We start from the raw sequence: 14,061 nt of genomic DNA on the forward strand, positions 1-14,061 counted from the left end.
AATCTCAAAATTTATTTAGAATTAAAAAAAGAGCCAGGATAAAAATGAAAATACTTTGTGATGACAAAAGTAGAGGAGGACTTTATTATGCTGCTTGTTGTTTAGTTTGGACTAGAGAATGGTTTATGTCAGAGAATGAACAGTTGTTATGTCCGGAGGGTGAACATTTAAGATTTGAGTGGCATGGATTCATAATTTACGGTAAAGAGAAAGTTCATAAAGAAAGCATAAATCATTTCGTAAGAAAAGCTCTACTGAAGATCTGGGGGGAAAACAAGTGTAGAATATGTCCAAAAATACCTTTCTGGTGTTTGCCGCATGAGGCTCTTTTTGGGAGGAGAAGTATCCAGAAAACTAACTGGTTAAGATACAAGGATGTACTGAAAGAATTGCAAGGAAAACTAGAGATCAAAACACAAGAAGAACCTAAAGAATCTGGCCTAGATTGTCACTGGTATCTTTATCCTCAAATGAGGGAGAGGTTTAAAATAGATGTGAAATTAGAAGGACTACAAAATGAAAAATGGGAATTGTGGAAGCCATGCTCCATGGTCATTCCATGCCTGATGAGAGTGTTGGGTGCGAGGCATTGGAGAAGCCTCCAGCTGTGTTTCTCTAGCCAGAAGCCAAAGGAAGGCCTTCTCCTCTAAGAGCCACTGGGGAGGTCAGGAGGTTTCAGCAGATGATGCGCTCATTTCACATCTAGCTACAGGGACATAGCCAGGGTCCTCTCCAATTCCCCATCCCCTGACCCCCCTCCACTCTCACAAGGCATGGAGTGTCAGGACCATGGTGAACAGGTCTGAGGAAATGACATGCATGTGGCCACTAGATGGAGCTGTTGTGGAAGTCATTGACAGCTCTAGTGGCAGTTAGATGTGTCAGCATTTAAACAGTGCGTCATTGGAATGTTGATGCAACTGTCAACTGTCATTCTCAACTGTCACTGAGGAAGAGTCAGACAGTGTGTGCCTCAGAGTGGGTTGTTACTGGTGTGGATGGAGGAGGGTGTTGATGTATATAGTGTTGTACACAGTGGAACTTCTTATATGAATTAAAGCCTCATCTGAGAGAAGATTACAGTGTCTCTTTCTTCAGTGAGAAAGCGACAGGTGTTTCTTCAGCTCACAAGTTACTGACTACAGTCAAGGTGCAGAATCTGGCGCCATACGTTAACGTGTTGCCTCATGTGCTGCATAACATAGCAACGTCAAAAGCGTTTTAACATGGAGTATCTGTTGTGTAGGCGAGCTGCAGTGAATCTATGCTAGGTCCAGGGGGCTTTGTTTGGTGAAGAGGGAGGAAGGGGATACCCACCTCTGCATTGGCCCAAAGGAGGCATATGTCACCTGCGTATCTCACTAGCAGCATGCTGTTCTCTGTGTCTTTGAGTGATGCAGGATTTCTTGAAAAACCAAGCCTAACCCTAGTCTTTTTTCTCAGGAACCTCATCTTGGGCTCCTTGTACACAGCTTTGGGACATATTTTGCTGGAAGAGACCTAAGTGCAGGGCCACCAGGACCCCTTCCCACCTAATGGCCAACACAGAGGCCAAGTGGAGGGCATTAGGCTCCAAGAGAAAGAGGCTGTCCAAGTACAACTCTTTGGTGAGTCGCCATCCTGACTATTAGTTTCATTTGTGTCATTGCTGGGCCAGCTCATGAAAGCAGGTGGAGAACATATTGTCCCAGTTTGGCAGAGAACGTCCTGGTTAATTCTCTTTCACCCCATTTTTTCAGGGGCTTTAAAAATGTCCCAGTTTCCCTCTCCTCCTCCCACTTTCCTCCTCCTCAGCTGTCTTGGGTTGCTGCAAAGTGACTTCCAAGGAGTTTGCACTCCAACAACTCAAAAGGGGGGAGAGGAGATAAGTTGCCAGGGTCTTCCTTTGCCAGGAGGCTGAGGCAAAAGCAAACTGCTGTGCCCTTCCTAGCTTGTGTGATCTTCCTCATAAACAACTTTGGCCATCCTCACCACTTTCTGGTGTTGCTTGTCCACCTGTGCCTTGTTTTTCCTGTCTGTGAAATGTTGGCGATATTGGAGACCGTCTCTGGATCTAAATTGGGGGTGGGCCCAATGGCCCTCAAGTCCAGAGTGCTCCCCAGAACTGTTTTTTACAAATGACATTTGCTTCTGAAATTTGGCAAAAAATGGCTAAATACACCATAATTCTTTTGTGGGTAAATGGACTATATGTGTTGGGATAGTCAGTATCTGAATCCATCCTGAATATCCCAGCCATCGTTTAAATTAAATTTTTTTATTATATTTTATATTATACTGAAAGGATTCAAGACAAACTGATCTCAAAGGCAGTAGCGTTTTTCTTGCTAACAGAATTAAAAGTTTATTTCCTGGACTGAATTGTGAAGTAATGAAATACTAATATTGGGGATGCACCATGTGCTTTCCTCCCCTTTTGCTTAGACACTCTCTGGATGAGGGCTATTTTCTATTTCAGGTGACCTTTCCAGATGTGGCAGTATATTTCTCAGAGGATGAATGGAATCTGTTGACGAAGAAACAGAAACTGTTGTACAATTATGTAATGATGGACAATTATGAGAATGTGGCTTCTGTAGGTAAGGAACCTGAATCCATGGCTCTTTCTATAAAGACTGAGGGCCTTTTCATACTATATTATCATGTCGCTATGGTTCCACTAGAATTATAGAATCATAGAGTTGGAATAGACCACAAGGGCCATCTAGTTCAACCCCTTCTGCCATGCAGGAATACACATTCAAATCACCCCCAAGAGATGGCCATCTAGCCTCTCTTTAAAGACTTCCAAAGAAGAGGACTCCACCAAACTCTAAGGGAGTATATTCCACTGTCAAAGAGCTCTTACTGTCATGAAGTTCCTCCTAATGTTTAGGTGGAACCTCTTTCCCTGTGTCTTGCATCCATTGTGGTGTCTCCTTTTCTCTGTAGCAGCAAAAAGCAAGCCTCCTCCTTGTGCAACATGACACCCTTTCAAATATTTAAACATGGATATCATATCCACTCTTTATCTTCTTTTCTCTAGGCTAAACATAACTACCTCTCTAAGCTGCTCCTCATAGAGCTTGATGGTTTCCAGACCCTTCACCACTTTGGTTGCCCTCCTTTGGACATGCTCCAATTTGTCAACATCCTTTTTGAATTGTGGAGCCCAGAACTGGACACAGGATTATCCCAAGTGAGGCCTGACCAAAGCAGAATACAGTGGCACTATTACTTAACTTGATGTACAAACTATTCTTGTATTGATGCAGCCTAGAATCACATAGGCCTTTTTAGCTGCCGCATCACACTGTTGGCCCATGTTCAACTTGCGGTCTACTAGTAGTCCTAAATCCCTTTCAAGCCTAGTTTAATTGTGATAGCAACATCTTGCAGAATATTTGAATCTGTAGTTCAGTGAGGCACTATTGCTCTCCAGTTTCTAAGGATTATAAATATTCCATCCTAAATTGCCAATTCTAGGATTTTGTGGAAAGGAGCCATGGAGATTAATGCTTTTCACACCCAAATGGTACTCAGCACATCCCTGAGCAAGTTTCCTACCTTTTTGGCTCCTCTTCCATCCTTTTAAGGCTCTGGAGAGCCTTCTTGGGGGAAAGCCCTCCCTTGGGTCTGCAATGGCTCAGAGAGGGCCCAACAGTGGCAAAATGGCCTCCACTTCCCCAAAGGGATGCTGTGGGATGTTGAGGGGCAAAATATTATTTCATTCCCCCCCCCCCAGGCAATACAATGTGGGGTTGCCCCTGAGACCTCCTCCAAACCCCATCAGTAGTCCATGCCTGTCTTATAATGTTTTAAGGCTGCTCCCTGGTGCTTGACCCTCACCAAAATTGGAGTCCAGGTCCCAGCCCCCTTGCTCTGCCTTTGCCAATGAGTTATTTGTATATTGATTCTCCTGCCTTTCTCAACAAACGGGCCTCAAAGTATCCCTTTTATGCATCACACTCTGTGGATATGTGTCTGTGATAGAGAGACAGAGGGAAAGTGAAAAATTGAAACGCAGGGAAGAGAAGCTGAAAATGAGATGCTGAAGCGGTGCAGATGAGGAAGAAGGAAGGTTGGAGAGCGGAGGGAGAAAGGGAAGGGGATCAGGCCTCTGGGAGCCAGGAGGGGAAGGCAGGAGCAAAGGCAAGATCGCCTAGCTCTGTGCAGAGAGGAAGGGACCCCTGGGAAGGGCCAGGAGAGGGTCCTTGGGGATTGGGAGGCAGCCACCAACCTGACAGATTTTAAGAACTGAACTGGTGAGAACCGGCTCAGGTCCTTGTTTTCAAACATATTAATGGGTTCCATTCAGAAATTATGAGCAATGTCTTTGAAGAGAGGAAAGGGCAACAGAAAAATTCCTTTTCTCTCATGTTTCTTTTCCAACCTGAGCTTGCTTAGCTCCATGGTTGATTCCAGAGGCTCTTTGTTACCCAAAATGATGGAGTCTGGGGAGGACACTCCCAAGTGCTATGCTTTTAGGGGAATTTGATACTTTGTTCAAAGGAGAGATTGAAACAACAGTGACCTCGGGAGTAATCCCCTTTCTGGACCCCCCTCACCCCAGCGTTAGGTGAATTGTGTGTATTCTCGGGGCCAATTTAAACGAATGGGGCTCCACGCAGTGGCACGATTAACCCTTATGGGACACACTGTCCCTTTTCCTAGTGTGGCTTTTAGTGTATGCTGAAATCTGCATAAGGAGTGCCCGCGTTTCACACAGGTGCACTGTACATGCATGCACACACAATAATAATAATAATAATAATAATAATAATAATAATAATGTGTTTTATTTATATACCGCTATTCCAAAGATCATAGCGGTGAACAGCAAGTAAGCTAATTTGCCCCCAACAGTCTGGGTACTCATTTTAGCTCCCTCCTCGGAAAGATGCAAGCCTGAGTCGAGCTTGGGCCCTTTGGCTGGTCTTGAACTCGCAACCTTGTGGTTTTGAGTGAATGGCTGCGGTACAGGCATTGAACCACTGCGCCACTAGGGCTCATATAAGGTTTAAATCGCTTTAGAATGTTTCCTGGGTGGGGAAAATATGATCCAAAATCAAATTGAATGCAATGGGTGCTTGGTGCAAATACCTAGACATATGGGATTAGCATACTGGTCCTCAGGTCCTTGTTGGCTCTGAATTCCAGTCCCATTCACAAGCCAATGTATAGCGCTTGTGAACACGATGCTCCCAGATGCAGCTCAACAAGAACATAGCACAGTATGGAAACGAATTTCCAGATACAGGTATTAGCAATGCACTGACTACTTTTCACAATTAAAAATAAGTCACAGACACAGTTGATTTCATCTGAATCTTTGGAGGTTCTCTATCTTGAGTTGCAAAATAATAAAAATATTTGCAAGCTCTCCTCTCTGACTTCCATCATGTTCACCATCTCTTCTATAAACAGCTCCAATCCAGTCCTATCCACAGCAATCCACATGTGAGCTGTATACTGTATTGGTTGTCATTCATCTCCTGGTGCCACACAGCATGAAGCATCCGCTGCAGTTAGCTTGCATCATGCCATGTGCTCAGACACAGCACTCTCTGGCCGCCTCACAGGAAATGATGCCACTTTTCAATCAAAATATTTTACACATGTTTAAAAGAATCTTTATTCAACAGTCTGTAGGACTATCTGCTTCTATTGATTACCTCAAGGTAGTTCCCCCACAATCTCTTCTTTGCCAGCTCCTGTGAGTAAAGATATAATCGTTTCATGGATTTGAGGCATCTGCAACAGGGTCATGCTCAGTTCACCCACCCCAAATTTACTAATTTAATATCAATTAGGGAAGCGTGAATCTAGGGCTAAATCTAGCCCTAGACACCTTTCTCTCTTAACTCTGATATTCAGTATTATTTTCCTTCTTTACAGAAGAACTTGTCAGTCATGAGAGAGTCCACACATCAGAGAAGCCATACAACTGCCAGAATTGTGGGCAACATTTTGCGTACAAGTCGATCCTTGTCATGCATCGGAGAATCCACACCGGAGAGAAGCCATGCAAATGCCAGCATTGTGGGAAATGTTTTTCTTGGCAGTCAAACCTAGTGAAACACCAGAGAATCCACACAGGAGAGAAGCCATACAAATGCCTGTATTGTGAGAAATGTTTTTCTTTCAAGGGACACTTAGTGAGACATCAGAGAATCCACACAGGAGAGAAGCCATACAAATGCCTGCACTGTGGGAAATGTTTTTCTTTGAAGGGAGACTTAGTGAAACACCAAAGAGTCCACACGGGAGAGAAGCCTTACAAATGCCAGCATTGTGGGAACTGTTTTTCACAGCACTCAAACCTACTGACACACCAGAGAATCCACACAGGAGAGAAGCCATACAAATGCCAGCATTGTGGGAACTGTTTTTCACAGCACTCAAACCTACTGACACACCAGAGAATCCACGCAGGAGAGAAGCCATACAAATGTCAGCATTGTGGGAAATGTTTTTCTTTGAAGGGACACTTAGTGAGACATCAGAGAATCCACACAGGAGAGAAGCCATACAAATGCCAGCATTGTGGGAACTGTTTTTATTTAAAGTCAAAACTAGTGACACATCAGAGAATCCACACAGGAGAGAAGCCATACAAATGCCAGTATTGTGGGAAATGTTTTTCTTGGAGGTTAAGCCTAGTGACACATCAGAGAATCCACACAGGTGAGAAGCCATACAAATGTCAGCATTGTGGAAAATGTTTTTCTTCGAAGAGAGGCTTAGTGAGACACCAGAGAGTCCACACAGGAGAGAAGCCATACAAATGCCAGCATTGTGTGAAATGTTTTTCTCGGCAGTCAACCCTACTGACACACCAGAGAATCCACACAGGAGAGAAGCCATACAAATGCCAGTATTGTGGGAACTGTTTTTCTCAGCAGTCAACCCTACTGACGCATCAGAGAATCCACACAGGAGAGAAGCCATACAAATGCCAGCATTGTGGGAACTGTTTTTCTTTGAAGGGAGACTTAGTGAAACACCAAAGAGTCCACACAGGAGAGAAGCCACACAAATGCCAGCACTGTGGGAAATGTTTTTCTCAGCAGTCAAACCTAGTGACACACCAGAGAGTTCACACAGGCGAGAAGCCATACAAATGTCAGCATTGTGGGAAACGCTTTTCTTGGAGGTCAGGCCTATTCTGTCACCAGAGAGGCCACACAGGAGAGGAGCCACACAAATCCAACCAGTGAATGAACATTATTTTTGTAAAGAAGGAATACAAAAATATTTCTTCAATCCAGCGGTGCTAAAAGGCCCTTATGATTTTATATGTACGATTTTTATGTCCATATGTCTGCTTATGTTTTAAAGTTATGTTTTGTTAAGTTTAGTTTTTAATTGCTACTAGTAAAGATAATTGCTTTGGGTTATAAGTTTGGCAGGGGATTGTGGGTCGTGGTTTAGGTTAGTTAGATGGGGGCTGGGATTTGTTGCAGCTAGCTAGAATAGCAATGATAGCATTCAGAACTTGTGGGATTTTAGCCAAAGAAAGTTGGGGACCGGTAGTAACACAAAGGGAGCTAGCTTCTTCGAATGTCTGGGGCAGGGAGAGATTGTGCGTGTGATAAGGATGGCAAAGTGGGGCTGGTTAATAGTGGGGGATAGATGGTGGGAATTGTAGGTGGGGGCTAGGTTTGGTAGAAGGTGGAGTTTTAGGTTTGGGGGTTTCAACATATTCTTTGGCTTGGGAGGGCAGTTGTGGCTTAAAAACTGAATTTCTGACTATGTGTTCTCAATAAAGTTCTTTGCTATTTCAACACACTGGACTTGTGAATTTGCACAAAACTGACCCTTTCTTCTGTCCTCAGTCCTCAGCTCCATTACCAGCCATAAGAACAGCAGAGGCAAACACACATACATCTATATATATCTGTATACCTACAGTATACACAGAGAGACTATTTCCAAAGCAGAACCTTTCTTTCCTGCCTTTCCTGGGCTCCATTGCGGCCTCTTCAAAATCTCCTCAAAAGAAGGAAGGAAGGAAGGAAGGAAGGAAGGAAGGAAGGAAGGAAGGAAGGGGGGCTGCTGAACCCCTGGCGAACTCCTTTCCTTCCCTCAAAAGCCGCTGCTGAACCCCTGGCGAACTCCTTTCCTTCCCTCAAAAGCCGACGGTGGAATAAAGAGCAGCAGCAGGAATGATTTGATAAATAAGCAAGGCAATATGATTAAATTAAAAAGTTAGAAGAAAAAAGAGAAGAAGGTAAACAATGTAATTGGTTTATTTTCAGGCAAATAAGAGAGAGATTTTTGTTGGATATGAAAACATACAGAAATACTAGGAAATGTGCTTTCTATCGGGAAAGGTTCACTTGTGGGGAGAGTGTATAAAATCCTGTTAAAACATGAGATGGAATCTGAAGTGGTTAAAGAAAACATGGTTCAATGGCCAAGAAAACAGGACACAATATTGAGATGGAAGAATGGGAGTTAACCTGGAAAAGGAGGATAAAATACATAGCTTCCCAAGCCCTAAGGGAAAACTACTACAAAATATTTTTTCAATAGTATTTTAAACATGAACATCTTTATTAAATATCTAAGACTTGTTCTGATGGGTGCTGGATGTGCGGAAATGAAAAGGGCACATATTTCCATCTCTGCTGGTCCTGTGTAAAAGTGAAAGATTACTGGAATACATTGTATAACAAGACTGGTAGAAGAAGTGGACAAAGTGATGGACTATATCAAAAAGATAGAAGATTTAAGGATCACCTGTTTTCAGCTTCGGCTGATTCGCCAGCTGCGTCCCTTCCTGGACCGGAGGCACCTTGAAACGGTAGTACATGCTCTGGTAACCTCTCGTTTGGAGTTCTGCAATGCGCTCTACATGGGGCAGCCCTTGTACCATACCCGGAAGCTACAATTAGTGCAGAATATGGCAGCTAGGCTGGTTACTGGCATACCCAGAGCCAGGCACATAACACCAGTGCTTAAGGATCTGCACTGGCTGCCGATTCACTTCCGGGCGCAATACAAGGTGCTGGTTATCACCTATAAAGCCCTAAATGGCTTGGGCCCAGGATACCTTGAGGACCGCCTCTCCCCATACAATCCGCCCCGCGCTCTCAGAACATCTGGGCAGCAGTTATTGAGGGTCCCAGGGGCCAGACTAGTCTCCACATCTAGGAGAGCTTTCACCATCTTGGCCCCGACCCTCTGGAATTCTCTGCCCTTTGAGCTCCGCTCGGCCACCTCCCTGGCCCAGTTTAAAAAGGGGCTTAAAACTTTTTTGTTTAAATCGGCATTCCCCGACACAAGCCCCAATTAGCTCTTCCCCCCCCCCCCCCAGGCCAGCAGTGTCAAGCTGGCTTGATTGTTTTAATATGTTGTAATTTTAATTTTAATGTAATTTGTAATTTGTTGTATTGTTTTGATGTTTTTATGATGTTGTACACCGCCCTGATTGTATAGAAGGGTGGTATAGAAATAAAAATTTTATTATTATTTTATTTATTTATTTATTATTAAGGGGATTCATAGAATCATAGACTTGGAAGAGACCCCAAGGGCCTTGATCCAGTCCAACCCCATTCTGCCATGCAGGAACTCTCAATCAAAGCATCCCTGACAGAAGGTCATCCAGCCTCTGTTTGAAGACCTCCAAGGAAGGAGACTCCACTACACTCCGAGGAAGGAGTGTCTTCCACTATCGGACAGAGCTTACTGTCAGAAAGTTCCTCCTAATGTTGAGCTGGAATATCTTTTCCTGTAGCTTGTATCCATTGTTCTGGGTCCTAGTATCTGGAGCAGCAGAAAACAAGCTTGCTCCCTCCTCAATATGGCATCCCTTCAAGTATTTAAACAGGGCTATCATATCACCTCTTAACTTCTATTGATGCAGCCTAAAATAGCATTCCCTTTTTAGCTGCCGCATTGCATTGTCAACTCATATTCAATTTGTTGTCTACTTGGACTCCTAGATCTGACCTGACTTGCCTTGTAAAATTCATTGCATGGCTCTCACTAGAGACAAAGGTCTGTGTCCCATTATATCCAACCTCCTTAGTGGCTTCCATCTTAGTGGGACAGTGAATCCATGTTGGTTTTAATCTTGACTGTCCAAGGCATTGAATTTATTGGGGGGAAGACAGTTCAGTAAAAAGTTTGGGGTGGATTTAATGCTCCCCTGGCCTGACCTCCATTGCTTTAAGGATAAATTCTCAGTGGGGAGGAATAACTAACACTCTTTCCAAGACAGCCAGATGCAAACCTGCTGCCCAACTCTAAAACACCATGGAAAGCGCATGAGGCTTCTTCTGTACCTTGTCAGTTAGTTCCAGATCTTCATCTGATTCTATGAGATCCATGTTCCTGCAGCCATGCCAGTAAGATCCCAGCAGCAAATGTGAGTCATCTTCCAATCCGCATTCAACATCCAAATGGGCTGCTTTGACTCCGTAGGTCAGAGAAAACCTGTCCATTTGAACAAAGAGTAGAAAGATGAGCTGGTGCCCCTTTCCATATTGGGGCTTTTCTCCTAAGGCCAAGAACCTATTGCATAAAAGTGTCCCAGACTCACTTGGCTCCTTCCTCTGGGTCAGAAAGAATTGTCTGGTTCACGATCGCCGTCTCTTCTTCATTTCGCATGATGCCTTTCTCATTCATCTTAAGGCCAGACAATTTTGTGGAGGGATGTTTCTTCTTTCCAAGTCCTTTGACTGGAGAAGATTTTTGTTTTAAGTATAAGAACAGTCTAACAAATAAATACAATTTTACCTGAAGAAATTAAGTGAAACTCAGAAGAAGCATCATAGGATCCATCAGGCAGAACTCTCTTCATCATGTAAACCTTTAACAGGTTCGCTAGTGGTCAAGTTGAAGGCAGTTCTTCATTTGTCTGTGTTCAAAGGAGGTTTCCCATAGGCCACCTCCACCATAAAACTGTGGATGAAAAGCCCACCAGCCTACATGCCTCAGAAAAGAAATTGAGGGCACCTTCCTGGTAGGATTTTTCTTGAACTGCCTCCCAAATAATATGTCTTCTGTGAAAGATTACAAGCCTTGTGTTTTTAAGGAGCAAATCTGTGTCTAAACATGGCCATGAAAGAGGTTCATACATTTCTAAATGGGGTTGAGAAAGTGGAAGGAGACACAGTTTTCTCCTTCTCTCTTCTTGCTTGATCTTGGGGTCATTTAGTGGAGATGGGAAATTCAGGACAGACAACAGCAAAACAAAAACCACATTTCACACAGTTCATGTAAACTTTGTCAGACTGGGTCTTCCATATTATTGGGGCATTGAATTTCCTCCAGGTTTTCATCCATGGGGCTGGAGCTCATTTCCAAAATAGAGTCAGCACCAGAGAGAGCTCAGACTGAAAGACAGAGCAGATTCACCAACCCACTAACATGGAAGTCTCCATTCACTACTGTCTATGTGATATAACTCCAAGCCATTGTCCTCCAATGTCCTCTTTCCCTCCCAGTTAACATTTGTAGATTATCCATTGCAGATCTTGGAGAACAAACTTCCAACCGAAGGAATGGCAGTATCCTTATTTTACTAACGTGTTCTTTTTTAAGAAATGCTTTTGTTCAATCTTTATTTTGTATCCTAAGCCACCTTGAGACCCACCCATGGGAGAAAGGTGGGATGAAATGTAATAAATAACACAACCATACAGTCCAAAGAACGTACAATAGGAATGAATGAATAAGAAGGATGCTTTCAGGTGAGATCAACCAGTCCAACTTATGATGCCTTCACAAAGCAGGAGTAGGTTCCACTGTAAGAAAGACAGTACTCAAAACACTAACATAAAATAGGAAACAGGCAAAGTAACCCAGAGAAATGCTCTTGTCCTGAGGTCTCTCCTCCTTCTCTCAGCCTCAACTGACTCAACTCCCTCCTTGGCCAAGATTCTCAGTTCTTTCCAGGGAAACCAACCAAAGAAACACATTCTCCTTGGTTCCATCTGACCACTTCTCCATGAGTCCAATGACATGGGTTGCATTTCTGTTAATAGGATGATTTCAACTGCTTTTTAACCTTTCACAGTCAGCTCTCAGTATCCACAGATTCTGCATCTCAATATATCCCCAAAAAGCCAACCTTGATTTTGCCATTTTGTGAAAGGCACATCATACTACAACCCCATTGTTTGTAATAGGACTTGAACATCCACAGATTTTGGTTACTAAGTGGGGTCCTGAAACCAAACTTCAGCAGATACTGAGGTCAAACTGTAAATAATGTTCAAATGCTTTTTATTTTCAGAATAAACAACCATATAATCAATAAAATTACGATTCAAACATACATCACACTGGCCTGTTACAGACTGCCAAAATAAAGCTGCTTCGGTTCTCTTTGGAGGTATGCTATTTAAATGATCCATGGGTCCTAAGAGTCCGGAGGTCGCGCCAATGCCACACTCCATTCCTAAGCACTGGAGTGCAGCTTTGGTGCAGCTTCCGGATTCTTAGGATGCATGCATCATTATACCTCCAAAGAGACCCGAAGCAGCTTTATTTTGGTAGTCTGTAACAGGCCTCTTATTCTTTTTTTGTTCTTATTATTAGCATCTACTTCTTCCATCTACATCTTTCTCCTTCCTACCTCCTCTATTCTTTAAACCGCATGTCATCCTACCTTCCTACTACCTTCTTTCTTATTCGTTCCACCTTTCTCCTCCTTTCTCTCTCTCTCCTTCACACTTGTACCACTCTCTTTCTCATCATTCCACTCTACCCAACTGTAACCTCTACCTTATACACTTACACATACCTTCAACTACATACATAACTCTCTTTTTACCACATCTATCTTCTTTCTCACTTTCTTTCTCACTTCTAGAAGAATAAGAAAGAAGATCTTATTTCAGCTTCCTCACTTCTAATTTATTCTATACTTTACTATGTATCATAACTTTCCTTTCTTTCTCTATTTCATATTTACTTTACTAGTACACTTCTATCTTGTTACTCAATTTACATTCTTCTACTCTATCCAAAGTTCACTTAATACACAGAAAAGAATCTACAATGTCATCTCCTTCTATCTCCTTTGAAGGCTGCTGACTGATGCATTTCTGCATCATTATATAAAACAGTGATGACTCCACTCCACTCCTATGCCCTCTAACTCTGGGTGAATAGGATGATGATGATGATGATGATGATGATGATGATGATGATGATGATATATTTAGATCCTGCCTTTTCCCGAAGGAATGAAGGTGGGTTACAAGAAAAAGTAATAAAATACAATATACATTTAAAATAATAGCCAAACCATAACCCTCCCTCCTGCACCCCAGTCCCAATTATAGAAGTAAATTATGGACCTGAACAGAAAGGCCAAAATAAAGCTGCTTTGGGTCACTTTGGAGGAATGCTGTTCAGAGACACATGCATCTTAAGAGGCCAGAAGCTGCACCAAAGCTGTACCCCAGTCCTTAGGACTGTAGCATTGCTTTGTCATGGCTTCTGGCCTCTTAGGACACATGCATCATTTAAATAGCATACCTCCAAAGTGATCCAAAGGAGCTTTATTTTGGCCTGTCTCTATGGGCTCTAAGTAAGATAAATTACAATACAGATAAGAGAAAGATAAAATGGTCTAACATTAGGGTGGAGAGGCTGAGGGGAGAACTTCTATCTATGCAGGGTAGCCGGGTTATCGTTAACAATAACAGTGTCAGTGACAGTGAAAAGTCTAATCTGGAAAGGCCTGCTGAAAGAGATCCACCTTAACAGCCTTTTTAAAGGCTTCTAAGGTGGTGATGTGATGGATCTCTTCCGGAAGGTCATTCCAAAGCCTAGGAGTGGCAGAAGAAAAGGTCCTCTGGGTTGTTGTAGCCAATCTAGTCTTCTTAGGCTTTAGGAGACTTTTTCCAGTGCAGGGAGGATTGTGTGGAAGAAGACAATCCTGCAAGTAGTCTGGATCCAAGCCATGTAGGGCTTTAAAGGTTACATCCAACACCTTGTATCTTGCAAGTGGAGGGATTTAAGAGCCTCCCTTTGATTCTCTTGGATCCCTCTCCAAAATCTCAGGGTCCCACAGAGACTCCCAAGAGAGGAGATGAGAGGAGGCCTGGCAGCCGGAGA

The 14,061-nt window shown here is 43.2% G+C and overlaps 1 protein-coding gene across 1 annotated transcript; it reads left to right on the forward strand.

Moving 5' to 3' along the window:
* Positions 1–1,165: 1,165 nt before the first annotated feature.
* LOC149282456 (uncharacterized) lies at positions 1,166–7,771 on the forward strand. The gene is made up of 3 exons (XM_089498163.1): positions 1,166–1,607; positions 2,459–2,579; positions 5,878–7,771. Exons 1-3 carry the CDS (start codon positions 1,536–1,538, stop codon positions 7,197–7,199), a joined length of 1,515 nt encoding a protein of 504 aa, XP_089354289.1. The 5' UTR covers positions 1,166–1,535; the 3' UTR covers positions 7,200–7,771.
* Positions 7,772–14,061: the final 6,290 nt, after the last annotated feature.

This window comes from Sceloporus occidentalis, unplaced genomic scaffold (genome assembly GCF_023333645.1).
Source record: "Sceloporus occidentalis isolate IW3139 unplaced genomic scaffold, rSceOcc1.0.p SCAF_114, whole genome shotgun sequence".
Taxonomy (NCBI): domain Eukaryota; kingdom Metazoa; phylum Chordata; class Lepidosauria; order Squamata; family Phrynosomatidae; genus Sceloporus; species Sceloporus occidentalis.